Source organism: Centroberyx gerrardi, chromosome 14, assembly GCF_048128805.1.
Source record: "Centroberyx gerrardi isolate f3 chromosome 14, fCenGer3.hap1.cur.20231027, whole genome shotgun sequence".
Lineage (NCBI taxonomy): Eukaryota > Metazoa > Chordata > Actinopteri > Beryciformes > Berycidae > Centroberyx > Centroberyx gerrardi.
In genome coordinates, this window is record NC_136010.1 from 6,142,368 (window position 1) to 6,169,068 (window position 26,701).

The 26,701-nt window shown below is 43.0% G+C and overlaps 3 protein-coding genes across 4 annotated transcripts in view; all 3 read left to right on the forward strand.

The window, feature by feature from the left end:
- Positions 1-186: 186 nt before the first annotated feature.
- On the forward strand, positions 187-14,922 carry hyal3 (hyaluronidase 3). 2 transcript variants are annotated; one of them, XM_078288324.1, is made up of 7 exons: positions 187-238; positions 10,383-10,673; positions 11,235-11,670; positions 13,160-13,307; positions 14,011-14,137; positions 14,337-14,426; positions 14,526-14,922. In XM_078288324.1, the coding sequence occupies exons 2-7, from the start codon at positions 10,413-10,415 to the stop codon at positions 14,868-14,870; spliced, it is 1,407 nt and encodes a 468-aa protein (XP_078144450.1). In that variant the 5' UTR covers positions 187-238; positions 10,383-10,412; the 3' UTR covers positions 14,871-14,922. The 2 variants fall into 2 exon arrangements, with proteins under 2 accessions (XP_078144450.1, XP_071762923.2); XM_071906822.2 differs by lacking the exon at positions 187-238 and adding an exon at positions 3,147-3,272.
- naa80 (N-alpha-acetyltransferase 80, NatH catalytic subunit) lies at positions 7,420-9,786 on the forward strand. The gene is made up of 3 exons (XM_078288065.1): positions 7,420-7,463; positions 8,043-8,765; positions 8,892-9,786. The coding sequence occupies exons 1-3, from the start codon at positions 7,420-7,422 to the stop codon at positions 9,112-9,114; spliced, it is 990 nt and encodes a 329-aa protein (XP_078144191.1). The 3' UTR covers positions 9,115-9,786.
- Positions 14,923-24,189: 9,267 nt separating the features above from the next.
- amt (aminomethyltransferase) overlaps positions 24,190-26,701 on the forward strand; it is a 7,634-nt gene continuing 5,122 nt past the window's right edge. Inside the window, exon 1 of the mRNA XM_071906824.2 lies at positions 24,190-24,321. Within this exon, the coding sequence (XP_071762925.2) occupies positions 24,190-24,321 (132 nt within the window). The remainder of the gene's footprint in view (positions 24,322-26,701) is intronic.

Sequence of the window (26,701 nt, forward strand, 5' to 3'; positions counted from 1 at the left end):
TGTATTTTTGTGTATTTGTAATAACCCCGCCCATCCACTAGGTGGCAGACAAGCTCACAGACAGCGAGAAGAGCAACAGCAACATTTCCTCCTCCGGTCAGAGGCTGACCGTGGAGCGAAAAAAAAAACTGTTAGCCGCTCTTGTGATCCAAGTTGTATGAATTAAATCCGACCACAGATCAGCTGGTAAAGTCCAACACGAGGAAGAGCACCGTGGACGAACATTGACACTGAAAATGTAGGTACAGCGTGGTGAGAAACAGTGACATGTTGCTGATTTTTGTTCGGTTATGAACAGTTTGTCACTGTAGCTAGGTCTTCTGATATCTGACCAATATGACTGCAGTGTAGGTGTATTTTAAAGGCTGAAACGGTAGTAACACTGTAGGCTGCTTGTAACGCTACTACAAATATCAATGAACTAGCATGAATTTATAAATTAGCAGTCTTGTCTTATGTCATTGACACAATGAACTAGCCAACCCAACCGCCACACATTTTCAAAGAGTGCTGAATCTAAGTTATAGAGATAAAACAGGTTGAATGTCCTCGCTGTCACTTCATATTTTGTAGTCTTACCTTTTATGGAAGTGGAAGTCTCCTCGCAGTTGTACCCGAATAACACTCTGCCGTTTCACATTTAATCATATCATTCCGCAGTCGAGAAGTCCGGTCGATTTTGTTGGTTTACCTAACTATAAAACTACATTTACTGGATGAAATGAGTGGACTAAATTATTTGATTTTGATAAGACGCAGCAGCATCAGTAACGATAATAGTAGTAGTAACAGTACTACTAACAGTACTACTACAACTACTGTTGCTAAGGTGTTATTTGGTTGTTGTGCCGTGATTACTAGTGGTTGCTAAGGTGTTACAGGTGGTCAGTAACAACGAACTTGTTACTTTCGCGTATAATAAAACCATTTTTAATCAACATTTCATGTCAAACTACTCATGTCTGGTGGTAGCTTCCCTTATTTTGCAATAATGACCGGCTTGCTGTACATTATCCCTTAGTACAGAAATGTATAACTGTCATTACTACAGAAAGGAAGGGAGAGGGAACTATGATCACAATTGTTTCTCGGCAAACTGGAATGAGTGACGGCCAAAGGAGGTGCGGACTTTAGGAATGACCATAATAATGAATTTGCCAGAACGTAAATTGCGGTTACTGGTGGAGATATTGAGTAGTGAGCGGAGGTATGGGGGGGTTTTGCCAGTGATGGTTTTATAAATGAACTGATACCAGTGGATTTGTCGCCTGGTATGGAGTGATGACCAGTTGACTAGAGAAAACAGGTTACAGTGATGAGTGTTGAAAGGGGCACTGGTGACAAAGCGGATGGCAGTGTGCTAGATGTCGTCCAGTTTATTGAGAAGGTTTTCGGGGGCAATCCTGTAGATTAAGTCGCCATAATCCAGGATTGGGAGAATGGTCATTTTAACCAGGGTGTGCTTTGCAGAATGGGTGAAAGATGCTTTATTACGGTACAGGAAACCAATTCTTGCTCTGACTTTGGAGAGCAGCGTGTTGATGTGAGTTTGAAAGGAGAGTGAATTGACGAATTCAAGTTCTGACCCATCCAGGGAGGAGATTTTGAGGGGGCAGGCGACTTGGGGTAGGTCCCGGTTGAAGACCATGCATTTTGTTTTTTTAGTATTTAGGAGAAGGTGAAGGTTGGAGAAGGAATATTGGATACTGTTGAAGCTGTGCTGCAGGGAAGTCAGGGCAGTGTTCAGGGAGGGGCTGGATGTGTACAAAATGGTGTCGTCAGCATACAGGTGGATGTGAGAGCTGCCAGCAGCATGAGCAACATTATTTATGTAGCCCTTGAATAGGGTTGGACCTAGAATGGACCCCTGAGGGACACCCATGGACAGGGACAGTGGGTCAGACAGGAAACCCTCAGCTCTCACAGACTGTACACGACCAGAGAAGTAGCTGTTGAACCATGCCAGACATTCTTCTGTGAATCCTATGTCCTTGAGCCTGTCAAGCAGGATACAGCGGCCCACAGAATCAAAAGCCTTTGCCAGGTCAATAAATACAGCCACACAGTACTCTTTGCTGTCGATGGCACATATGATGTCGTTTAACACTTTAAGTGTTGCAGAGACACACCCGTAGCCGGTTCTAAAGCCAGACTGCATGGTGGTGAGAATACTGTGGGACTCCAGGTGGTGGGTGAGCTGTTTGGTGACCAATTTCTCAAAGACTTTGGAGAGGCAAGGCAAGATGGATATGGGCCTGTAACAACTGAGGTCTAACTTGTCGCCTCCCTTGAAGAGTGGGATGACAGCAGCAGATTTCCAGTCCTGGGGGAATTTCATAGGTCTGCAGGGAGAGGTTGAGCAGACTGAGCTGAGATAATATGAGCCGCTAACTTCAAGAAGAAAGGGTCTAGAGCATCCAGCCCAGCTGATTTATAAGGTTTCCTTAGTTTGAGCAGCTCCCCAAGCACCTCGTTCTCCTGCACTGGCTGGAAGGAGAAGTGGAGGGTGTCTGTGGGGGGGGGGGGGAGGACCAGTGCTTGAAACTGAGTCAGCAGGACAGTAGGAGTGGGCGTGGCAGCTACAAAGGCATGACCAGCCCTAACAAAATGCTTATTGAAACAGTCTGCCATTCCGCCTTTATCTGAGATGACAATGTCTTCTGATTTAATTGCAGTAGGTAATTGAGAGGATGTATTTTTATTTCCCATGATATTAACAGTCTTCCAGAACTGTTTGGGGTCAGAGGAGCCGCACGTGAGGAATTGCTGTTTATAGTAATTAGATTTAGCTTTCCTGACCGACTGGGTGCATTTGTTCCTTATTTCCCTGAAAGATTTCCAGTCAGAGGTGTTCTTGGAGGCCTTTGCTTTATGCCAGAGCTGATGTTTTTGACAGATCAGCTCAGACAGTTCAGTGCTAAACCGAGGGCTATGGCTGTTTTTGGTTCTAATTATTTTTGAAGGAGCATGCCTGTTCAGAACGGTAGTGAATAAGGAACTAACACATCTGAAGAGTGACATTAAAACTGATGGTTATCTGCTAAAAGGAAACACGTCATCAGCAAGACAGCCAGGCGTCGTATCTGATCTCCTGCTTGTTTATCAGTCAGCTGCCAGTTTCCTCTTGCATCTCTCTAACATCCTTCTTTTTTTTGTCGTTTTTTGCATGATGTGAGGATGTGCAGTAACTGTGTTGTGTAGTCAGTAAGTTCAGAGCGGTGTGTCAGTCTTGGTGATCTGACACCGGCTTTTGGCCTCGGCTTTCTCCCTCGGTGAGTTTGTATCGATCCGTTTTTTTTTTCCTCTCTTGATGCTGGATTTACTCCCAAAGTATCTGGACCACATGCATTTCTTTAATGTTTTGGGTTTGCTTTGCTTCTTTGGATGTGAAATGATACTATGGAAAGAGAAAAGCTCAACAGTGTTCGTACACAGCTTTTTAGTTTGGCAGAGCGCTAGGCTATACAGACATTTTTCCAAACTCACCGTACTTCTTTTATCTCTGTTAGATTATTGTAGGGTGATGATTTTAGAGTGTGTCATGGAAAATGACTGCATGCATAGTCATAGTAATAAGTGCGGGGAGGAATTGATGCCTTACTGATGTGTGACAGTGTTAATTGTCACTGTATGGATGTCTTCCTCCATCTGTTGGCTCACATTGTACTGCAAAATGCCAAAATTGGATATTGTAGCCTAAAAAGATATAATATATAATATAATATGAGGCTACAATATGAATTTAGCAGATTTTACACTTACTGGGAAAGTTTTCACCTGTTTACACAAAAATAGGGACAAAAAGTAGACTGAACCTCATAGGGGTCTGAATAATTTGACCAAAAACACATAACCTAGTTCCAGGCTTAGCAGACTGCGACGAAAACAGTTTTACTTCATTGATTGGATGTGATGTGTGTCTTTCTTTGCTGTGTTAATTGCAGCCTTCTGAAGAAGCTGTGTGGTAAGATGTGTGAGATAAAGGCCGACTTCCCCATTCAGGCTGATGAGACAGAATGATAACAGCATATGTAATGCTGTTATCATGTTATGACTGTAAAGTGATGTATAGTAAATGAACAGGATTTTGTCTGGGTAACTTGAGTATGAATCAAAACGTGAAAATAGATTACGAATAGACACTAACATAATATTAGAGTTTGGGAAAAAGTTGTGACATATTTGACTGAGATAGTGTGAGTGACAGGATGGTGTGCAAGTAAAGAAAATTGATTTAATTTGGGGTAAAATATGACTGTTTTCATCAGCTCTCAGTATTTCTCTACACTAATGTTGCAAAGACAACTGGAGACATTTACTGTAAAAAGTTGTGTTGTTTGCAATTAAACAGCTTGATTCCTGAATGACTTTGGAGGCATGAGGTTTTTGTAGGACAGTAATTGTAGGTTATTTTAAGCCTGGATGGATACAACCAGTTTAGTTCAATTCAGACTTTATTCTCCTGTAAGGGAAATTTGGTTAGTAGACAGGGTTTACTGTAAAAACACAGTAAAAACACAAAATAAAAGCACAATAAAACAGATGAGTCGGCACATTAATAAGTAAATGGTGTGTACGCCACTTTTCACACACACACACACACACACACACATAAACACTTTAAAAAAAAAGTAGCGTGAGAAATGTTTTCCTGTTAAGAAAAGAGATGTCTGTTTTTTATCTCATGGTTGTTCCTAAACCAACAACTCTGTGTGCCCATGCAAGGAGACTGCCAATGTGTTTGCATGTGCATGCAGTCACACATACACACACTCACACACTCCCTCACACACACACACACACACCCTGACACAGCAGATCTATGCCGTGTAGACATGTGGACATGCAGCCTTGCTTAATATAGTGACAGCAGGGTAATAGAGAGGGCCAAATGTCACTTCACTTTAGGAAATGATGAAGCTTCGTGACACAAGTTCTGTTGAAATGTTTCTTCGAGTCAGTGTGTGTGTGTGAGTGAGAGAGAGAGAGAGCGTGTGTGTGTGTACATTCTATGTTTTTACTATCTCTTGGTGTCCCCACAAGTAAAGAAAACCCAGAAAAGTGGTAATTTGTGTGTGCATGCATATACACACACTGTCCACTTTTCACTGCCTGAATAACCCAGCAATGTGTTTGAGAAAAGCACTCCTCTAAACCTCAAACATACAGCTGTGTGTGTGTGTTTTTTGGGGTGTTTTCTGCTTCTGCAAGTGAAATTACTGCTCACACATGCTGGATGTAGTTTATGCTTGTTGTGCTGTTTGCCTGTCCTGTATGCAATCAGTTTAAATTGTATTGTTTAAAGTAGTACACTGAGTTTTTTGGGAGTTTGACCCGTTAGTCAACTTCCCCGTTAAGTGATGACAACATGGACACCAAAATCATGCATGTGTCCCCGGTAGATCATTGGCTGCAGCGCTCCATGCTAACATTTTAGCATACAGTATGTCGAGTGATATGAGAAGAAACCAATTCCATTTCAGTTTTTGTTACATAACGATTGAAGCGCTCTTAAAAAAAGAGAGTTTAAAATGTATTCAGGGCAGGAATTATACCACGGCCAAACAGCCAGTGCCGTGGATGCCCCGGAGTGTGGTCGTAATGCCCCTTCTAAAATTATCTATCCACACGGCCAGTTTGGCATGCCCTGTTTTGAACTGGCCGTTAAAAGAAAGTTGCGGATTTTTCCTCATTTAAAACTATAAAAATAAAGAGAGATAAGCCATCGCTAACTGCTAAGCTATCGCTAACTGCTAAGCTAAGTAACTAGCAGATCTGAAAAGCGTGTAAACAACTGTGGGATTAGCGAGAAAGTCGCTAAAAGAAGGAGAGAGCTATGAGTGCTTGAGCAGAACTAGTGTAAGTTTAAATGTTCAGCGGGTAATTAGCCGCTGTAATGAAGAATATAGCAAAATTAACCGGGTTGAGAGCAGCAAAAGCGCTATCAGTAGCAGTAGCCCGCATGAGGCGTTTAGGGAACATCGGTAAATTGTAGCGTCTACCGATAGTCTGCATGTGAGGCGTTTAGGGGACATCTGTAATTTGTAGTTACAGAAAATAACCTGGGTTACACTTACGTTATCGTGTGTTACTGGACATGTAACTAACTTTGCAGTCTGAGCCATCTTACATATGTGCTGTATCACACTGCAGAACTTAATTTTAGGATATTTATTTTGTTGAGGAAAAAGGACTGAAAAAAGGATTTTAATAACCATTGGTTTTGGCCTTGGTGCCCTACATTTTGGCCGCGATGTCCCAATAAATTTGTATTTATCAAAGGCCAAAGTGGCCTTGCCCTAAAAATGACTTAATTCCAGGCCTGTGTATTCAGCTGCAGATTTGTCCAGGTTACAGTAGAGAGAGAGAGAGATGGACAGTAAAGGTTACAGTGGAAACCGGGGGGGGATAGACAGAGAGATTAGAGAAAGATCAAGGTTCTAGTTTTATCCTCCTGCTTGTGTCTCGTCCTACAGCAGCACTGAGCTCTGGGATTGTCGATAACTATGTTTAAGAGCGGGTCGCTGCTGGATTACCCGCCTAACCCCACTGGAAAAGTAGTGAGACTGTCCTTTCCTCACCTTCACCCGTCTTTCACGTCTCTTTACTGAATTACACGGTACCTATGGTGTCATACATGTCACAGGTTAATATAAAACTATAACACCGATGCCTAACATACAGCATCGTGAATGAGCGGACAGCAGAACGGCACAAAAACGGTAACAGCAGTTTGTTTCGCTGTCCGCATTAAAAGCGGTCTGGCCTAGGGCTGAACAATTAATCGAAATTTTATCGAAATCGCAATATGGCCTACTGCAATTTTCAAATCGCAGGAGGCGCAATATTTGTTAAAGGCGAAATGTGTGTCAAAATACCATTTTAAATGAAATATTGTCGTGCTGCAGAGATGTCCTGGCCTACACATCATATTCTACAGACTTAAGAAAACATCTTTGGTACAGATCCCCACAAAAATCACACCGTAATCATTTTAATACGTTTTTCAATGAAAATGAGAATAATGATGTAAAAATGATCATTCCCTCTAATATCGCAAATCATATCGCAATTGCAATATCAGTCAAAATAATCGCAATTAGATATTTTTTCAAAATCGTTCAGCCCTAGTCTGGCCTCAAAAAAAGTCACATTGTATTTCAGCGACATTTCACAGGTAGACTCCGCCTCCAAACTGTGGACTTGTTCTTCCTGTATTCCTACATTACTTAACCCTACTTTTTTTTTTTTTTCCTTTTTACAGTTTTACAAACAAATCAAGTTTTTCTAATTATGGTTTAGATACTCACTTTCAAGAAAAAAGACAGGAAAGAGGGCAAAACAATGTTACTGAAAGCTGATTGGTTTCCATCTTGTACCTCGGTGTCAGATCACGATGTCAAGATGTTTTCCAAAGTGATGTCGTCAGGCGTTCGCTTGCTCTCAGTATGTGAGGAGCCAGTGTAACACCTGAGAGAGCATTCTGCACCATGATTATGGGAACAGCAGCGATGCAACAGGTGCATCTTAATACCGTCTGTAGCACCCAAGTACCATCATCACAGTGAGGAACACCCTCTTAGGTGTTATGGTCACAGTAAAGAAGGCTTTCATAGGCATTATGGTTTTTACACAACAGTTACCAACGCATGTGTCCTTTCTGAAACGTTTTCTTCAAAGTAGTCTACATACATACTTAAAAAATATTTGCAAACTAGCTCCCTGGTTACCAATAAAGCATGGCTTGCAATGCATCTTTGATCAATCAGACTGGAACTACCTGTCGTATCATACAGAGTGGGGTGTAATCAACAACAAACAACAACAAAACGGAGAACTGCATGTACGGAAGATATTTTCTAAATGAAACTTTAGCCATATGTTGCATGGAATGGTCATCTGAATTTGTATTTGAGGTCAGTTCCATTTCATTTTCGGCCTTTTTAGAGATTGGATTTATATATTTTAAATTCAGTCAATCTCAAATAGGAAGGCGTAGGAGTTGAATGAAAACTGACTTAGTTAAACCCTGATTACCGCAGGTCTGAACCGACAGCATCGGCAAACTCCACGTTGGAGGCAGGAGACGGGCCGGACGTTGACCTGCACCCCGTCCCAACGTCAGACTGTCAGACAGAACCAGTTAAGAAAATCCATGAGATCTCCACATGGGACGCAGAAGTCACAGAGGAGCTCCACGCTGTCCCAACAAGAAGCAGGAAAACAGAAGCCGCAGACAAACTCCACGAAGACCCTTCGTCGGACTCGGAGCATCCAGAGAAGATCCGCGCGGTCCCGATCCACCGGCGTCCGGACCTGCTGGCTCCCTGCGCCGACCTGGTGAACTCAGAGTGGCAGAGGAGCCAGGCGGCGCGGGTCCACTCCCTCCAAAAGTCCTGTCCAGAGTTCCCCGTCTGCCTGATCCTCCTGCGGGGCTCCAGAGACACGGAGCGGCTGCTGGGCCACGCCCGGCTGTCCCGGGTCGTAGGTCACGGAGGCAGCCTGTTCGTGGAGTCGGTGGTCGTGTCGAGGGCGGAGCGAGGGAGGGGCTACGGCCGGACGCTGATGGAGGAGACGGAGCGCTACGCCAGGAGCCGCGGGTTCAAGCGGCTGTGCCTGACCACGCACGATAAGCAGCACTTCTACGGCCACCTCGGCTACGTGCTGTCCACGCCCGTGCAGAACGCCGGCGCCATGACGACGTTCGTTCCCATGGAGGTGCTGCTGAGGTTTTCCAGGATGCCGGGTGGAGAGGCGAGCGCGGGGACGCAGACACAAACAAAGATGGACGCTCAAGTACCGCAGAGGAGCGGCGACTCAGGAGGTGCTTGTGTTGTACCTTCTCCTTCTAGTTTACCTCCGCCTCTTCCTCCTCCTTCTGTCCCTCCTCCTCCTCCTCCACCTCCTGCCTCTATCCCTCCTCCACCTCCTCCTCTTCTTCTTCCTCCTCCTCCTCCACCTCCTGCCTCTATCCCTCCTCCTCCCCCTCCCTCCATCCCTCCTCCTCCTCCTCCTCCTCAGTCTGCAGGGCTGCAGGTAGTTCAGACTCTGACTGAAACTCCCTACAGAGACGCCAAGGGAGTCTCCATCTTCTGGATGCATAAAGACATCTGACACACACACACATATACACACACACACACACACACACATGCATGTTCACATATGCACACACCAAAAGACAGAAAGACACACATACACACACTAAAGCACACACACAATCGCTCGCTCTCTCACACACAGCAAACGATATCGGAGGCATGACAGAGTCTGGAAAAAACTACAGACAGGCAGCTACTATGGCAAACCAAAGAAGAAGAATATTGCAAGAGTCTCTGTCTTGAGTTGAAATGAAGTGTGATACTTCACCACATGTGGAGGACATGAGCTCAAACTGTTTGACATGGGTTCACCAACAGGAGGTCACAGGTTTGAATTCATAGACAGATTCATAGATTGTTACTGAAATGGAAAGACTTCTGTGTGTCTGTTTGCTGTGCAGATTGGAGGCAGAAATAAACTTATTGGTTGAGTGAAACCTTCAACGGACGGAGCCAAATTACTAAAGAAGAGAAATGTTTAGAGATAAACACCAATTTGCATTTGCTGCTGCTATAAAATGATATGAATGAAGTGTAATTTGAATATTGAACTGTGGGTTTGAATGTGCCTTGTTGAACTGCCAAAGTACTGTAGCCTTATTAAAGTTTTGGAGATGCGTTATTTTGATAAGACTGAAAAACCTAAGCAATATGATCTCTGATGTTTCAGTCATGTTGGTGAAATAAAGAGAAGTTTATTCAATTTAATAATTTTGACTTGTGTTTATTTTGTCGTTTTTTTCAGCTGTCATGATTCTAAATCATCAATGATAAGCTTTACAGGTTCTTGAAAAGTGCAAACGACCAGCTGCATGGCTATTATAATTATCATAGATTATGATTTGCTATTTATTCCTTTAGTGTTCATTATACGTTGTACTAGAGCACACTAGGTATACATTAAAGAAGAATGCCACTACATTTAAGTCAACCATATTTATATTTATTAACCGTATTTTATATGGTATTTGTGTATATATTATTATATGTATTATATTATGTGTATATTAAGATGTCCATCCCAATGCAAGAAAGCTCTAAAACAGCATAAAAAAGTGAAGATAAAGCTGTTTTGTACATTTAATTACAGTGTGCATGTGCCTCAAACATTTGCACACACACACACACACACAAGCCTCATAACATGTGTGATGTGTTTGCTGTCTCCTGGATTTATCTGTATTCATACTCTTTGTTGACTGTAAAGCAATATATGACAACCCTGTTTTGTTAGAAGCGCTTCATGAATAAATTTGACCGGCTGTTTCTGTGTCCTGTCAGGGAGGAAACATCACAGGGTGAACAACAGCCATGGAGCTGTCTCGCCTCCCTCTCATCCTCCTCCTCCTCCTCTTCCTCCCTCCCCTACCTTGCTCCTCCCTGTCTCGGCCCTCTGCCCACGGAGCCCCCCTCCTCCCCGGTCTGGCCACCGCCGGTCCGGTTCTGCAGGACCGGCCGTTCGTGGTGGTGTGGAACATGCCGACGTCACACTGTCAGAAGCGCTACGGCATCCAGCTGGACCTGGGAGACTTCGACATCGTGGAAAACCGACGGCAGAGCTTCCAGGGACAGGTGGGTCAACTCAATGAGCAGAGCATGCTGGCGCTAATGTGATGAGTCAGGTATCAGTATAGTACTTGCGGTACTTGCGGACTTGGGTTTCTCAGCCCAGTCCGCAAGAGTACCTCCTGTCTCTTCTTGAGTCCTGTTCAGGTAGATCTGTTTCTACTGCTCAGCCAATCAGCATTAAGAACTTAATTAGATGAAGGTGTACAAGAGTAGAGATGGAACAAAAACTTGCAGGACAGGAGGCACTTGAGGACTGGATTGGGAAATTCTCTTTTCACTTACCCCAAAAAGTACTAGGCTCGACCAATATGGGGATTTGAAGGTTGACAATCAATCAATACGAATATTTTTGGACTGAAGTTGATGATATATTTTGTGCCAATATTCTGTGTATTGCATTTTGACCATTTCCATGCTAAAACATTCCCAAAGATATCGCTCTGAGGCATATCTTAGTTAAATTCTCGTACGCCTCAGAGTTCAGATACCCTTGTGAATTCCTATGAAGACACTTTCCCTGACAATGCTCCAAAAATTCACATGACAAATTCTTAAATCTTCCAGAAAATGAGCATCTTCTACCGTGACCGCCTGGGGAAGTATCCGTACCTGTCCCGGGGCGGCGAGAGGGTGAACGGAGGGCTGCCGCAGCGTGGCGACCTCGCCGCTCACCTCGCCCTCGCCGAGACGCAGATCTCCGGCCTGCTGCGACCCAACTTCACCGGTCTGGCCGTCATCGACTGGGAGGAGTGGCGGCCGCTGTGGGAGAGAAACTTCGGAAGCAAGATGGAGTACCGGCAGCTGTCGAACTCGCTGGCGAGACGGGAGAGACCGGATCTGTCGGAGAAGGAGGTGAGATCCGTGGCGAGGCGAGAGTTCGAGAAGAGCGCCCGGGAGTTCATGGAGGAGATGCTGCGGCTGGGGGTCAGAGTTCATCCCAAGGGACTCTGGGGGTTTTATGGGTTCCCCGCCTGCTTCAATAAGCACACGAGAAAGACAGGTAGGCTAAACAGGAACCGCGTGTTCACACTGCGAGCAGCTTGGATGATCGACTGTGGGATGAGCAAGAGGCTTCCATTACATCTATGTAGTCTGCAGCTACAAAGTTTTGACCAAGAAAAATAAGCAAAGTATTTAAACAAATCATGTATTTTTCACTGCTTTGGTATCGCCTTTCATAACGTTACATTGCGGTGATGAGTTCACATAGCTAGCAACCGCTAATTAGGTAGCTTTAATCGAAAAATTAAAAAATCTATCAAAAATCAATAAAATGACTTGAGAGATTACCATTGACCCATCAGTGTAACTGTTCTCTAAGCATCGTTTTTGAGACGTTTATTCCAGCAGTCTTTCAAATAAAAGTGCAGAGAACTGGGAAGCTTTGAATGGCTGGAATCAACTTGCCAGGCGTAGTTACTGATAAACTGTCAAATTACACTGGTAGGGAAACAAGGAAGTGCGGAAATCTGATTGGCTGTCGATGACCGATGACCGTGAAGACTTTTCTCAGCTAGCAAGATTATTGACTGTTGGCCGAGTTTCCCCGGTCGCTCAGCTCTAAAGGAAATGAATGGCTTCCAGTGATCGTGTTGCTCGCAGTGTGAGCACACAGTAACACACACACACGCCTATTCGTTTGTTCATTCACTGTCTTTTTCTCTCTCTCATGCTCTCTCTCACTGACACACACACACACACACACACACACACACACCACATGAAGCCCCATATTGATGTGACAAGGTCCAGACTCCTTGATCACATTCTTCTAGATTAAAAGTGTCAGACTGTCTCTTTAATTACTCTGAAATCCATTAATTCATTCACACTGTACACCAGTCCAGAGGTGGGGACTTGAGTCACAATTTTAATTGCTTGAGACTTGACTTGATGCATGAAGAGAAGACTTGAGACTTGACTTGACTTGTACTTTGACGACTTGAAAAGGTTTCTAAAATCTTGACTTGAGATCTTGTGTTTGTGTAAATTACTTAGATTGAAAGTGATGAGATTTGTTCCAGCAGACGACTGAATTTAAATTCTGTTTTCTGAATTTGTATGGAATGATTGAATTTATTGAAGTTGAAACTGATTATAGAAATCAAACTCATGATGCTCTTACCAAGTTTTTATCCTATTAAAACCATATTGCATTGAAGCCCTGGATATTTTGTTTTCTTTATGATATTAAATTATACTGGACTCTTGATTTGGTCTGACTTGGTGTTATACATTTTGACTTGTGACTTGACTTGAGACCTGACATTAATGACATTGACTTGACTTGGACTTGACTTGGTGTTCTACATTTAGACTTGAGACTTGACTTGAGCCTTGTGCCTCAAGACTTGAGACTGACTTGGGACTCGAGCAAAGCCGACTCGGTCACACCTCTGTCAAATACAGTTCCTGAGCATCATTTTTAAGCCTAATATAATTGGGCAGGGGGGATTTAAAGTGTCCTGTGTTGTTGTGTGTGTGATCAGATGGCAGCTACACAGGCCGCTGCCACCCAGGCACCAGGCAGCAGAACGACCGGCTGGCCTGGCTGTGGCAGCGGTCCACGGCTCTCTATCCCAGCATCTACCTGCCACACAGACTGGCCGGGTCCAGGGAGGCCGCTCTGCTGGCCAGGTACGGAGAAACATACAAGAGACATGTATGTTCACAATCATACAAATAGCTTGGGATATAGATTCGACATTATCATTCAAGAAATTGGATTTAATAGAAAATTATGTTGAAATTTCTGACATTGTTCAGTCCTCCGTCATGTCTGTTTTTGATTATGGAGACATTTTTTATTTGCATGCTTCCCCCTCTACATTGAAACTATTGGTGTCAGGTTGCCTCACTGCTTTGCACTTTATTACGAGAGATAGATTTCACAGTCAAAATTGTGATTTATATAAACAAGTTGGTTGGTTATCAGGGAAATGAATTGCATTATACAGTATTTATCTGTAAGACTGTACTTTTGAATCTTCCCCTATAACTCACACCTTTACTGTCTTTTAAATCCAGTATACTTTTAAATTTTTGGTTCTATGCAGCTTATAATTGAAGCAGACTAAAAACACTTTGAAATAAGAATTTCTTGTCCCCCTAAATTATTTTAAAGCTGATATGTCAAATTGTTTACATTGTTTACGAGTGCTCCTTATAGTTCTTTAACTTGTATGTTGTTGACTGTTTGGCCGCTGGAACGTGTGACTGAATTATATTTTCTTTATTCTTTATTATATTTATGAAGAGTTTTTGTTCTCAGGTTAAATTACCTCTTACTGCCTTGTTAAAAATGGATTTGATTTGATTTGATTTCTCTCTTGCTGAACAGACACAGGCTGCTGGAGGCTTTGAGGGTGGCATCAGTTTGGCACCATGGCAACAGTGCCAGCCACGCCACACCCGTCCTTCCCTATACCAGGCTGGCCTTCACACACACTCTCCACTTCCTCAATAAGGTATGATGCACACACACACACACACACACACACACACACACCACTTCTTCAATAAGCACCTCAAACGTGTAATTAATTACAAATAGGTTTGTTATCTTTTTTACACACACAAACACATCCGTGACTATATGTGGCAGGACAGATTAAGAAGACAGGTGTGTGTGTGTGTGTGTGTGTGTGTGTGTGTGTGTGTATACAGACAGACCTGGAGCACACACTGGGAGAGAGTGCAGCTATGGGGGCAGCAGGAGTGGTGCTGTGGGGACAGATGAAATTCGCCAAATCCAAGGTAAATGTTTGAGAAAAACGTATTTTGTGTGCGTGTGTGTGTGCGTGTGTGTGTGTGTGTGTGTGTGCGTGTGTGACCCTCTCCTCCTCTCCCCTCCAGCGTCAGTGCCTCCTCCTCAGAAACTACATCCGCTCTGTCTTGGGCCCGTACGTCCGATCGCTGAGGTCCGACACCCGGCGCTGCAGCCTCCGGCGTTGCTACGGCAACGGGCGCTGCGCCAGGCGAAGCCCCGGCTCCGGTCACATGATCTCTTCAGCTTCAGCTACGACCTCCGACCTTGATGAGGCCAACCTCCTCCCCGACCCCTCCCGTGAACTTCGACTTTTCCACGAGCGCTTCGTGTGCCGGTGCTACCAGGGCTGGACCGGACAGAAATGTCAAGAGAAGAAGAAGAAGAAGAAGAAGAAGAAGCCTGGGAGCGGTTTGGCTTCCACCTCGCTTTAGTCACATGATTTTGATCTTGTACTGAAAAATAAACAACAAGCCATTATGATCAGCGGTTTTGGTTTTACTTCTGTTTTAACACTAGAAAAACCAAGCCGTGCTCAACAGAATTTTAATATTGAAAAACCTCAGCTTTAAACATGTCCCTCCATGACTTTCTCTAAACCCAATTTCTGTATAAACCAAGTCAATTCATCACTTGTAGGCCTATCCCTTAGACCAGTGGTTCTCAACGTGGGGTCCGGGGACCACCAGGAGTCCTTGAGGAGGTTCCAGGGGGGTCCCCAGCAAATGTTAAAATTTTAAACTTCACCATTATTTCATTTACAAGAAGTTAACACAATTAGAGAATGTAGAAAAATGACTATTTTGATCATAGTTATCTGTTATCTCACTGTTATCTCTCTACCTATACAATACAGATGTAATTCTGGACAAAATCATATCTAACAATAAAAATATTCTCAGATTTGGGTCCAAGAGTCAAAATCTCATCAAATGGGGGTCTGTGGCTCTTATGTGGACTAAATTAGGGGTCCTTGATATGAAAAAGGTTGAGAATCACTGCCTTAGACCCCCAAATCTACCAGCCTTTCTAGTGTGAGGAACGACAAGACTAAGCTTCAACATTATATTTTTTATTCTATCATGCTTTTATTTGAATCTTTCTGTGCCCGGCTGGACAGCCAGCATGACCAGTATCCACTTCAGGGAATCTAGCTCTTACAAACTGTTTATGCAGATTTCTGTGGTCACTGTTATTGGTCATGAATATCTGATAGACACATTTCCTGCTCTAAATACTAGGTGGGGTGAGAAACTTCCAGGTGTTTAGATTTATTAATATCTGTAAAGCACTTTATAACTCTGTTTTGAAAAGTGTTATATCACTTAAGGTTATTATTATTATTTACCATAGTATCAACAGCAGTACACGCTCTGAATTGATGGTTCCCAGTAGTAACTTAACAATAATGACTTATGATTTCACACAGTTCATGAATTGTTAATGAGCTGAATCAGCGACAATTATCCACTCATATTATTCTCATTCAAACATTTAGAAGATGGAGTGTTTACTGATTGCTTTGCTTTACATATCAGTCAAAGAGAGGAAAAACTGTATTTAATATTTATTATGCATTTCATATTTAATGCTAACATGCGGTGATGTCATCAACCCTCACTCAATATCAGCCTATTTTTTCAGAAAAAGAACAAAACAACAGGAATACATAGAGGCTAATAAATACCTGTTTTAAAAGGTGTATTGTCTGTGTTAATGTCTTTATAATTAACATCACAGTCAGTTTCACCTTCTGTCAGTTCAACTCACAATTTGCTCAACATATTCAGAATATCTCAGAATATATTCAGTCTGGTTCAACCAATACTATTATTTTCATATTTTGTGCAAATATTCAATATCTTTCAGTTTGATCATTTTCATGCCAAAGAATTACAAGTTTTCAGTGTTTTCCCCAGAATTGTATTCTTGTCAGGGTGGAAAAGCCTGAAACAGCATTCAGACCATCATGGGACACTAAAACTCTCCACTGAAACCCAGACCCATGAAATTCTGTAAGGCAGGGTGACCATCCATCTATTCAAACTGGTATATATTAGGCCTTTAAATGAGGAATTCATTTACAAAAACATAACTTTTTTTTTTTTTTTAATCTTTTTTTTTTATTTCTTTTTATTGAAACATTGATAAAATCACTTATTGCTGTAATGATATTGTCTTTTACATTTTATTTTTTTATTTTTTTACAAATGAGAAACAACATATTTTAAAAACAATTAAATGAATAAATAAAATTGGCAAAGAAGATACAACTGCAGGTTTTACAGACTGTTTTTTATCAGAAAATGGATATATCAGTCCAACTCTTATGCAGAGTGAGTGTATGAGTGTTTGAAAATTGGCATCATCTGAATCAACAGAGATCCAAGTGTGTGTGTGTGTGTGTGTGTGTGTGTGTGTGTGTGTATCTTCCTCATGCTCCTCCTCTCATGGCGGTCAGGTTGTGTCTCAGTGCCTGCAGTTCCTGGATCAGCAGTGAAATCTCTGTGGCGGCGGCCTGTTTCTCCCTCACTGCCTCCGTCAGCATGTGGAGAGCGCCGCCCTGCTGGACTGGAGGAGGAACACACACACAGAGCAACACTGTCGGCCTGTATACTGTGTTTTGAAGCATTTTCAAGCTATGAGAAGACCTGGAAACTTTGAGGTGAAAAGGTAGAAAATAGGAAAATTGCAAATCACATCAGAGCAAGTGGGAAGAACACTGGGAAAATAATCTCTAGATCAAATGAAGTGCGATATGTCTCACCCAGGAAGTAGAAGATGAGTAATACTGTCAGCAGCAGCAGGGTGATGATGGCGCAGCCCATGGCGTAGGCGCGCGACGAGCTGGGCGTCAGCATGTCCTGCAGACGGCTCTGCCATTTACCGCTGACCGGCTGGCCTCTTTGATTGGCGGCTGTCACGTCACGTATGTGGAGGTTCCCATTGGGGGAGGGGGTGTGAGCGGGGCGGGGCGGCCTCGTTCCTGTGAGCGAAGACAGCGAGGGAAAGTGAAGTCAGTCAGAACTTTGAAGGTTGGAGTTTTAGCTGGACGAATATTTCTCAGAGGCAGAGCTGCTCTGGAGGCAGAAATAATCTGATTGGTTGAGTTAAACCTCAGTGGGCGGAGCCAAAGAACCACAGTCTGTCAGGAACACTGGAGATACAGATGAACATGACTTCTTTGTTTCATTCCTTCATGACCATTCATTACATTTATCCTGTGTGCCATGCACTTTTGCAAACCTGTGTCGTGTGTGTGTATACGTGTGTGTGTGTGTGTGTGTGTGTGTGTACGTACCTTTGTGGCTGTGCTCATTGTGTGTGTGTGTGCGTGTGGACCTTTGTGGCTGTGTTCAGGGTGTGTGTGTGTGTGTGTACGTGTGTACCTTTGTGGCTGTGTTCAGGGTATGTGTGTGTGTGTGTGTGTGTGTTTACCTTTGTGGCTGTGTTCGGGGTGTGTGTGTGTGTGTATGTGTGTACCTTTGTGGCAGTGTTCGGGGTATGTGTGTGTGTGTGTGTATCTTTGTGGCAGTGCTCTGGGTGTGTGTGTGTGTGTGTACCTTTGTGGCAGTGCTCTGGGTGTGTGTGTGTGTGTGTACCTTTGTGGCAGTGCTCTGGGTGTGTGTGTGTGTACCTTTGTGGCAGTGCTCTGGGTGTGTGTGTGTGTGTGTGTGTGTACCTTTGTGGCAGTGCTCTGGGTGTGTGTGTGTGCGTGTGTGTGTGTGTGTACCTTTGTGGCAGTGCTCTGGGTGTGTGTGTGTGTGTGTGTACCTTTGTGGCAGTGCTCTGGGTGTGTGTGTGTGTGTGTGTGTGTGTGTACCTTTGTGGCAGTGCTCTGGGTGTGTGTGTGTGTGTGTGTACCTTTGTGGCAGTGCTCGGGGTGTGTGTGTGTGTGTGTGTGTGTGTGTGTACCTTTTTGGCAGTGCTCTGGGTGTGTATGTGTGTGTGTGTGTGTGTGTACCTTTGTGGCAGTGCTTGGGGTGTGTGTGTGTGTGTGTGTGTGTGTGTGTGTACCTTTGTGGCAGTGCTCTGGGTGTGTGTGTGTGTGTGTGTGTGTGTGTGTACCTTTGTGGCAGTGCTCTGGGTGTGTGTGTGTGTGTGTGTGTGTGTGTGTGTGTACCTTTGTGGCAGTGCTCTAGGTGTGTGTGTGTGTGTGTGTGTACCTTTGTGGCAGTGTTCGGGGTGTGTGTGTGTGTGTGTACCTTTGTGGCAGTGCTCGGGGTGTGTGTGTGTGTGTGTGTGTACCTTTGTGGCAGTGCTCTGGGTGTGTGTGTGTGTGTGTGTGTACCTTTGTGGCAGTGCTCGGGGTGTGTGTGTATGTACCTTTGTGGCAGTGCTCTGGGTGTGTGTGTGTGTGTGTGTGTACCTTTGTGGCAGTGCTCGGGGTGTGTGTGTACGTACCTTTGTGGCAGTGCTCTGGGTGTGTGTGTGTGTGTGTGTGTGTACCTTTGTGGCAGTGCTCTGGGTGTGTGTGTATGTACCTTTGTGGCAGTGCTCTGGGTGTGTGTGTGTGTGTGTGTGTGTACCTTTGTGGCAGTGCTCTGGGTGTGTGTGTATGTACCTTTGTGGCAGTGCTCTGGGTGTGTGTGTGTGTGTGTGTGTACCTTTGTGGCAGTGCTCTGGGTGTGTGTGTGTGTGTGTGTGTACCTTTGTGGCAGTGCTCGGGGTGTTAGTGTGTGTGTGTGTGTGTACCTTTGTGGCAGTGCTCGGGGTGTGTGTGTGTGTGTGTGTGTGTGTGTGTGTGTGTGTGTGTGTGTACCTTTGTGGCAGTGCTCGGGGTGTGTGTGTGTGTGTGTGTGTGTGTGTGTGTACCTTTGTGGCAGTGCTCGGGGTGTGTGTGTGTGTGTGTGTGTGTGTGTGTGTGTGTGTACCTTTGTGGCAGTGCTTGGGGTGTGTGTGTGTGTGTGTGTGTGTGTGTGTGTGTACCTTTGTGGCAGTGCTCGGGGTGTGTGTGTGTGTGTGTGTGTGTGTGTGTGTGTACCTTTGTGGCAGTGCTCGGGGTGTGTGTGTGTGTGTGTGTGTGTACCTTTGTGGCAGTGCTCGGGGTGTTAGTGTGTGTGTGTGTGTGTACCTTTGTGGCAGTGCTCGGGGTGTGTGTGTGTGTGTGTGTGTGTGTGTGTGTGTGTGTGTGTGTGTGTGTGTGTGTACCTTTGTGGCAGTGCTCGGGGTGTGTGCGGTGCAGGTCGTTGATAGAGTCCACAGAGTGCAGCTCGATCTCGGTCAGGTCTCTGTCGCTGACGCTCACCCTGAAGGACTGAGGAGTGTTCTGGGAGGAGGGAGACCGTGACATCACTGCTGCTGCAGGGAGACCAGCGGGAACACACGCTTAGCAAATCATCCAAGATGGCACCGAACGCATCGACGCATCTTATCCACTGTTCTTCTAGTGAATATATCTGGAAGGTGTGTAGTTTCCCTAAAGCTGCAGTAGGTAACTTCCCATGTTGGCGGCTCCAAACGGCAGCAAGAGGTAATTGTTTGAAAACGGTGAATTTCAATATTCAGAAATCCTCTAATTAAAAGAAGTGCACTGCTGCACTTCTTTTAAAAAGTTGTATTTTACTTGATTTTATGCATCCTATGTACTCTATTTTTTAACTTTATTTTTATTATTATTATTCAGTGGGTTTTATTTTCCATTTTATGTTATGCATTCCTCATATTTTTACTATTATTATTCAGTGGGTTTTATTTTCCATCTTATGTTATGCTCATTCTATGTCTATTTTCATGTGAAGATGCATTTTATGTATTCTATTCTCCTCTTTATCTTATTTTCACTATCATTATCAAGTTTTATGTGAAGCACTTGGTGCATGTAATTTATTTGTTGTAAAGCACTTTGAGCTGCATTTCTTGTATGAAAGGTGTTATACAAATAAAGTTTATTATTATTATTATTATTATCATTAATGTGAGGTCAGTAAACGTCACACAGCTCGCTCATGTTTACCCACCGGCCGGTCTGTGATGCTTTATACCAAAGGAACCCAAAGAGACGAGAGAGGAGAAGATCTAACGTTGGTGAGTCCAGCTGCTCTCTGCTGTTTAGGAGACACTTTGGATTTCACTGTTAAATTTGGATTCATCACTTCTTCCTGAACCTGAATTTAATTTAGGCAAATAGGGCAAATCTACACGGTCTCAATTAGAGGAGATGGGACAATCTTCATCTCCAGCCCACTTTAGGCTGGTAAGACACATGCATGTTTATATAAACATGTTGCTTAGTGCAGCTTTAACACACATCTACATGCCTGGACACTTCTGTACATACGTATGGCCCCCTGTAGACCTGTTAATATGAATACAAGCACATTTTTGCACATGCTGATATTCTGTAACTTGTCACATAATATGGTCTTTCTCATACTGTAATATTGCTCTCATTGTTAGATATTGCAGTATGTTATTTCTCTCTGATTTTTATAATTTCTCACCTTTTTCATGATGCACATACTGTATATCACATTGTGTTTTATAAGTAAGTTCTGCTGCTATTAAAACAACTGCTGCAATTTTGCACGTCCTGTTAATTCTTTAATCCAACTTTTTTTTCCGCATTTTCATCCGTTTCTTATGTCTGAGGGTTGGAAATGTCAGCTGCGTATGTTTATTTAACCTCCACTTGCTTTATTCTTTATTTATATCCTATTTTTCTTTGATGTATCCGACACTTGCTGCCGTAACAGTTTCAACTTTCATCTAAGTGAATCTAAATTAATCCAGTCTAAAAGGACGGAAAGGAAAAAGGTGAGAGGGCAGGAAGGAAAAGAGGGGAGGTGTGTTGCCTCAGAGGGTCAAGTGGGGGGGGGGGAGAAGAAGGAAAGAAGGAATTAAGAAGGAAAGGAGGGAGGATATTCTGTATGTTTTTATAATAACAGTGTGGTAGGTTGGCATATGAGGATTTGCCATCTGTGTATGTGTGAGAGAGAGAGAGAGGGAAAACAGATTCAGAGTGTTTCTATTCAAAGACAAAACAAGCAGGTCAGTTATGAACAGCCGATTTATCAGAGCTATTATTAGAGCCGGTTGTCAAACCCATGGTGGTACAATGCTGCTGGAATTTGAGTCCAGGGCCAAAGGACAGTTCAGACTCCTATCTAATGACTAATGAATGAATGGATGACTAACTGAATTACTGCCTGACTACCTGATTTACTGACTGACTGACTGACTGACTGACCAAGTCACTACTGACAGGCCAGACCTTTTTTTTTTACTTAATAAAGCAGAAGAAAAATCCTACTTTCTCCCCACTTACCTTCTGTCACCATGAAAAAAAGACAGGAACGAAAGGCTGTTCAGGGTTTTAAATGTGTTTGTGTGTGCCAGTGTGTGTGTGTGTGTGTGTGTGCTTGTTTTTGTCTGTGTCTGTCAGTCTTCTTGTTCACAAAGTCTTTCCAAATCCTCACACACACAGACACACGCTCGCCAAAACATGTGTCGACACCCGCGGGACGGCAAAAAGTTAATCTCCGGTTTCAGTTAAATTCCCAGGCAGGAGATCCAGGAGCCGCGCTGCGATGACAATAATCCCAATAATCCCAACAAATAATCCAGGTTGATATATTCCAGAATAATCCTGCATGTACTGAAACAAAGGGGCACCTCCAGGTTTTGCTTCAAAGTCCCACTGCTTGCGTCTTTGACTGTGTGTGTGTGTGTGTGTATATCTGGGAGCAACTGTAGGGCGCCCCAGTGCCTCCCACTCCAAGTATGCGTGTGTGTGTGTGTGTGTTCCTATTTACCCCACCCTAGACACCCTGAGAGAGGTAGAGAGAGAGAGAGACAGTCTCCCCTCAGCCCTATTAACCCCCCCCCACACACACACACACACGCACACACACACACACACACACCCCACCCTGCAGGCCCTCAAGGCCCAAAATAGCAGCAGAGACATGGGTGTATTATTAGTTTCTCGGGCCAAAGGATGACTCAATAATCTGGGTGGAGGGCATGAAGGGGTATGTAGGGATAAACACACACCCAAATACACTCAAACACACACACACACACACAAAACTCACTGGGAATGTAGTTAGTCTCTCTGTTCAAAAACACCTCTAAAGTTTTCAGGAGATAAGAAGTTTATAAGTTTTCTGAATGACAGACATCAGATGAGATGAAACTTCAGTGGGGAGATTGGGCCGCTGCAGCAGAACGTAGTGACAGGATACAGCAAAGAAAAATAGGATGTAAATAAGAATAGAGCAAATGGGGGGTGTATAAATATGCTGAAATAAACTGATAATTCCAACACTGACATATTAAGTAGAAATGTCTGAAGGAATAATGTGTAGAGAAGAGAAGAGTAGAAATTAATTTACCGGATGTAAAAATAGCAGCAGAGGTATGAGCAGCAATAGAACCTAAAAACATTTGGTTTGTATGTATGTTTGTGTGAGTGTGTGGAGCAATGGGTGAAATCAGAAAAACAGGCAAATGTAAAACTACAATCCTGCCAGGGCATTTCATTTAGTTCTTTAATTGCTGTATTTACAGGACAACCAGCATATGAAATGCTGGACACTCATCCTGACTAAAATCTGTGACCACACACCATACTGTGACCAACTGCAGAGGACACCGTAAATGAACACTGTTTGAAAAAATGTGCTGTTGTAGCTCTGTCCATGATAGTAGGTTTAAAAGGCAATTTGACTAGTAGGATAATAACTGCTGTTGCTGAATTCATGGTTCATGTTATCCAGACAATATGGAACTACAAGACAATAAAGCCAGGCCACATTACATGAGTCAAAATACATTTATTTTGAGTGTTTTCAATGAACAGATTGCTCACAGATTGCTTTGTTAAGGCTCTTTTTTTACATGCCTTGTTTCTATTGTTTGTGAAGCAACTTTTTATATAGGAGCATAATAAAGACTTTAAACGACTTTTCCTCTGTTTCTTTAAGTACAGTACAGTTGCTTCCACAACCTGAGGAACTACACATAAATAACTTTGAAATCACAGGTCAGCTCAGGTCACATCCATCAAGCCTGGTGTCCCGTAGGCAGAGAAGGGATTTCAGATTTGTGACAGGCTGCACAGGATCTCTGAACTCCTCACAGTAATGTGGCAGCACACTCAGTATAGCAGATTTGCCACCTGCTTTATGGAGATCAGTGTAAAATCGTGTTAGATCCGGATGTGTAGGCGATGGTGTGTAGTGATCTTACTGGCACAAGTCCTCAAGCCAGGCCTGTTGTCAGTCTCACCATCCAGAAGACAGTTCAGTGACGTACCTTCACATTCCCTATTAGAAAGTTGAAAGCAGAGAGATTTGTATATTTGAATGTTTTTTCAATAAAGATTGAAAAAAAAAAAGGAAAAAAATGAAAGTAGAGAGATGGGGATGAGTGACAAAGATCACATGTTATATAGGCTATTGTATATCAAAAGCCTCATTAAACTACAAACAAAATATCAGGATAGTTAGGCCTATACTAAAGTAATGTAATCACACAAGATACGTAAATTAAACTAATTACTGGCAAGTGAGTGAAATGAGTTTGAAACTTGCTGCATCCTAACCCTCACCCTCCTCCGCTGTCCTAATCAACTACATTTCCCACAAGCCCCTGCTCCTCCGGTCACGGCTGCCTGTTTGATGTTTTTGCAGGGAAAGCAGAAATTCCTGATAGAGTGCGGAGTCCAAAGAGTTTTAACGACACCGCAAAGTGTTACCGTCAGGCGGGCCGAGTGCGTGTGCGGGACTTCAGCGGGGATCAGGCGGGATGATGTGGGCTCGGGTGCTGGTTCGGGGCGGCGGGTCGCGGCTCGGGCTGCGGGCTTCCAGGGAGAGTTTGCGGGTCGCTGGATGTGGATCAGCGGGGCAGCAGCAGCAGCAGAGACAGGCTTCAACTGCAGAGGTAACGGACCAGCAACCAGTGCAGTGATTAGGTTGCACAACAAACTCTGCAGGTTGCTGCAAGAGTTGTTGACTAATTTGAGAAAATCGTGATGTTTTGGGGCCTGTTCCTTATAGTATCACATGTTTCTGATTGGGAGCTATGACGAAAATCACTATGATATTCCTATAGTATTCCTATAGTAACTTAAAGTGTAGCTGTGGTACTAAGTAGTGAGTTTATATTGACTTTATCCAACTATATGGTGTTTCTCATCTCTTATGGAATCACTACTATTCCTATAATATTTCTAAAATATTCCTATAGTAACTTGTAATGCATCTATGGTACTAAGTGCGTTTACAGTGGCTTTATCCTACTTTAAGTTGTTTCTCATCTCTTATGGTATCACTATGCTATTCCTATAATATTCCTACAATATTCCTGCAGAGGCTTATAGTGTGTCTGTGGTACTCAGTAGTGAGTTTATAGTGATTTTATCCTACTTTATGGTATTGTCTTATCTCCTTTGGTGTCACTATAATATTCCTGTAGTGACTCACAGTGTGTCTGTGATACTAAGTAGTGAGTTTATAGTGATTTTATGCTATTTTATAGTGTTTTTATCTCTTATGGTATCAGAATTCTTTAAATATTTGTATAATATTCCTGTGCAGACTTATAGTGTGTCTATTGTACTCAACAGTGAATTTACATTCATTCTTCATTCTTCATTACATTCATCTCCTATGGCATTACTATAATATTTTTTGATGTATATTTTTTGACATACAGTATCTGGATTATATTTTTAAATTTCAATCCATCTCAAATGTATTATAGGATTTCTATAGGTATTTTTCATAAGGATATTGAGCTATTTTGGCCATTGCATGTCTGTTATTCACTCCATAAAAGCATAAATCATTGTCTTTAGTGTTGCTGCATGTTATACTAAGCATCCCGGTGGTTTTTATTTGTGTCACAGCAGCCAGTCAGCTCATGCAGACCTAATGTACATCTGTCCCAGCAGACTGCAGCCCGCCGCCTCCTCCGTCCCTCTGCTGCTTCACTGGGCTGCAGCTTGATTCTATTAAAACCACGAGTGACTGGCTCTTCACTGCCGTCAGGCCTCGGAGCAAAGCAAACCTCATGTTACTTAATGAGAAGCTTTGTAGTGTGACTTGTGACGTACATTCATTCATTCATTCATTCATTCACTCATTCATCCATCCATTCATTCATTCAAACTTGCATACTATCCCTGATTATTCTGCAAAGAACATGAATGATCTGATTATGAATGAAATGATACAGACAGACAATGGGTAGCATGAATTAATAACATCATATTTCTGCAGTGAATCACACTGCTAATATAAAGCTATTTTTCCTTTGTAAGCCTAAATTGTAGTTAATTAAAAAATAATAATCTCTGAGGTGAGATTTGTGTGAGATAGTGTTGCACAGAAAAGGGCAAAAAGATTAAAGTCCTAACCATGTGGATTGCCTCATGTGCAGTAGTTGATTAAGTGCCTGTGTGTGTGTGTGTGTGTGTGTGTGTGTGTGTGTGTGTGTGTGTGTGTGCGTGTGTGTGTGTGTGTGTGTGTGTGTGTGTGTATATGGATTCACATTACAAGCAGAACAAACACCTCCTTTCTATTGCACACACCACTCATTCAAATTAACAGAGCTGACTTTGGACTTGGATGTTTCGTAAAATATAGGTAGGCCTTTTATAAAGTACCGACACACTCTGTCCCATAATGCACTGCTGCTGCACTGATAAGCCCCCTGCGCTGGCTGGTTCAAAGGTTAGAAGTGAGGGAAGATAGAGTGTGATAGGGTTGACCCGCATGTTTTCAGCCTATTGTACTGCCATTCAGCAGAGCTAGGTTTTTAAGAACGATGTGTTTATTATGTCAGAGTAATACTACAAGGACAGTTTTTGCTCCCTAATCATTTTGGCATTTCACAAATATGTTGTTTATAAATAATCAGTAATTTATTAATCAGTCATAATCTTGTCAGATGTTGATTTTATTGTGAAAGGATGTTCATATAAATGACAGTAACAGTTGTATTGATCAGGGTTCTGGTTCATTGAATCCTAAAAATGTGTCACAGTAGGTTTATTTTTTCAAATATTACTGTTGCTATTCCATTATAATAATTATAATTTTTGATAAAGAGTAGTCCCTTGGTTTTCCATAGGATTTTGCATGTATGGATTGAATAACAAAAGATTTGCATGCAAAATAAGTATGCAAAATAATACAACAATGTTTCCAGTATTTCTCAATCCATGTCTCTGCTGTCTCAAGCCTTAAAATCCTCCTTTAATCTGCATCCACCTCATGGAGTGGATTTAATAGATGAAAACAACAACAGTTCACCTCTG

Coding starts and splice junctions, on each gene's coding strand:
- naa80 (XM_078288065.1), top strand. CDS start 7,420: ATGTCGTCAGGCGTTCGCTTGCTCTCAGTATGTGAGGAGCCAGT. Junction 7,464..8,042: donor TCAGTATGTGAGGAGCCAGT/GTAACACCTGAG, acceptor TGATTACCGCAG/GTCTGAACCGACAGCATCGG. Junction 8,766..8,891: donor GGTGGAGAGGCGAGCGCGGG/GACGCAGACACA, acceptor TGTCCCTCCTCC/TCCTCCTCCACCTCCTGCCT.
- hyal3 (XM_078288324.1), top strand. CDS start 10,413: ATGGAGCTGTCTCGCCTCCCTCTCATCCTCCTCCTCCTCCTCTTCCTC. Junction 10,674..11,234: donor GGCAGAGCTTCCAGGGACAG/GTGGGTCAACTC, acceptor TAAATCTTCCAG/AAAATGAGCATCTTCTACCG. Junction 14,427..14,525: donor TGAAATTCGCCAAATCCAAG/GTAAATGTTTGA, acceptor TCTCCCCTCCAG/CGTCAGTGCCTCCTCCTCAG.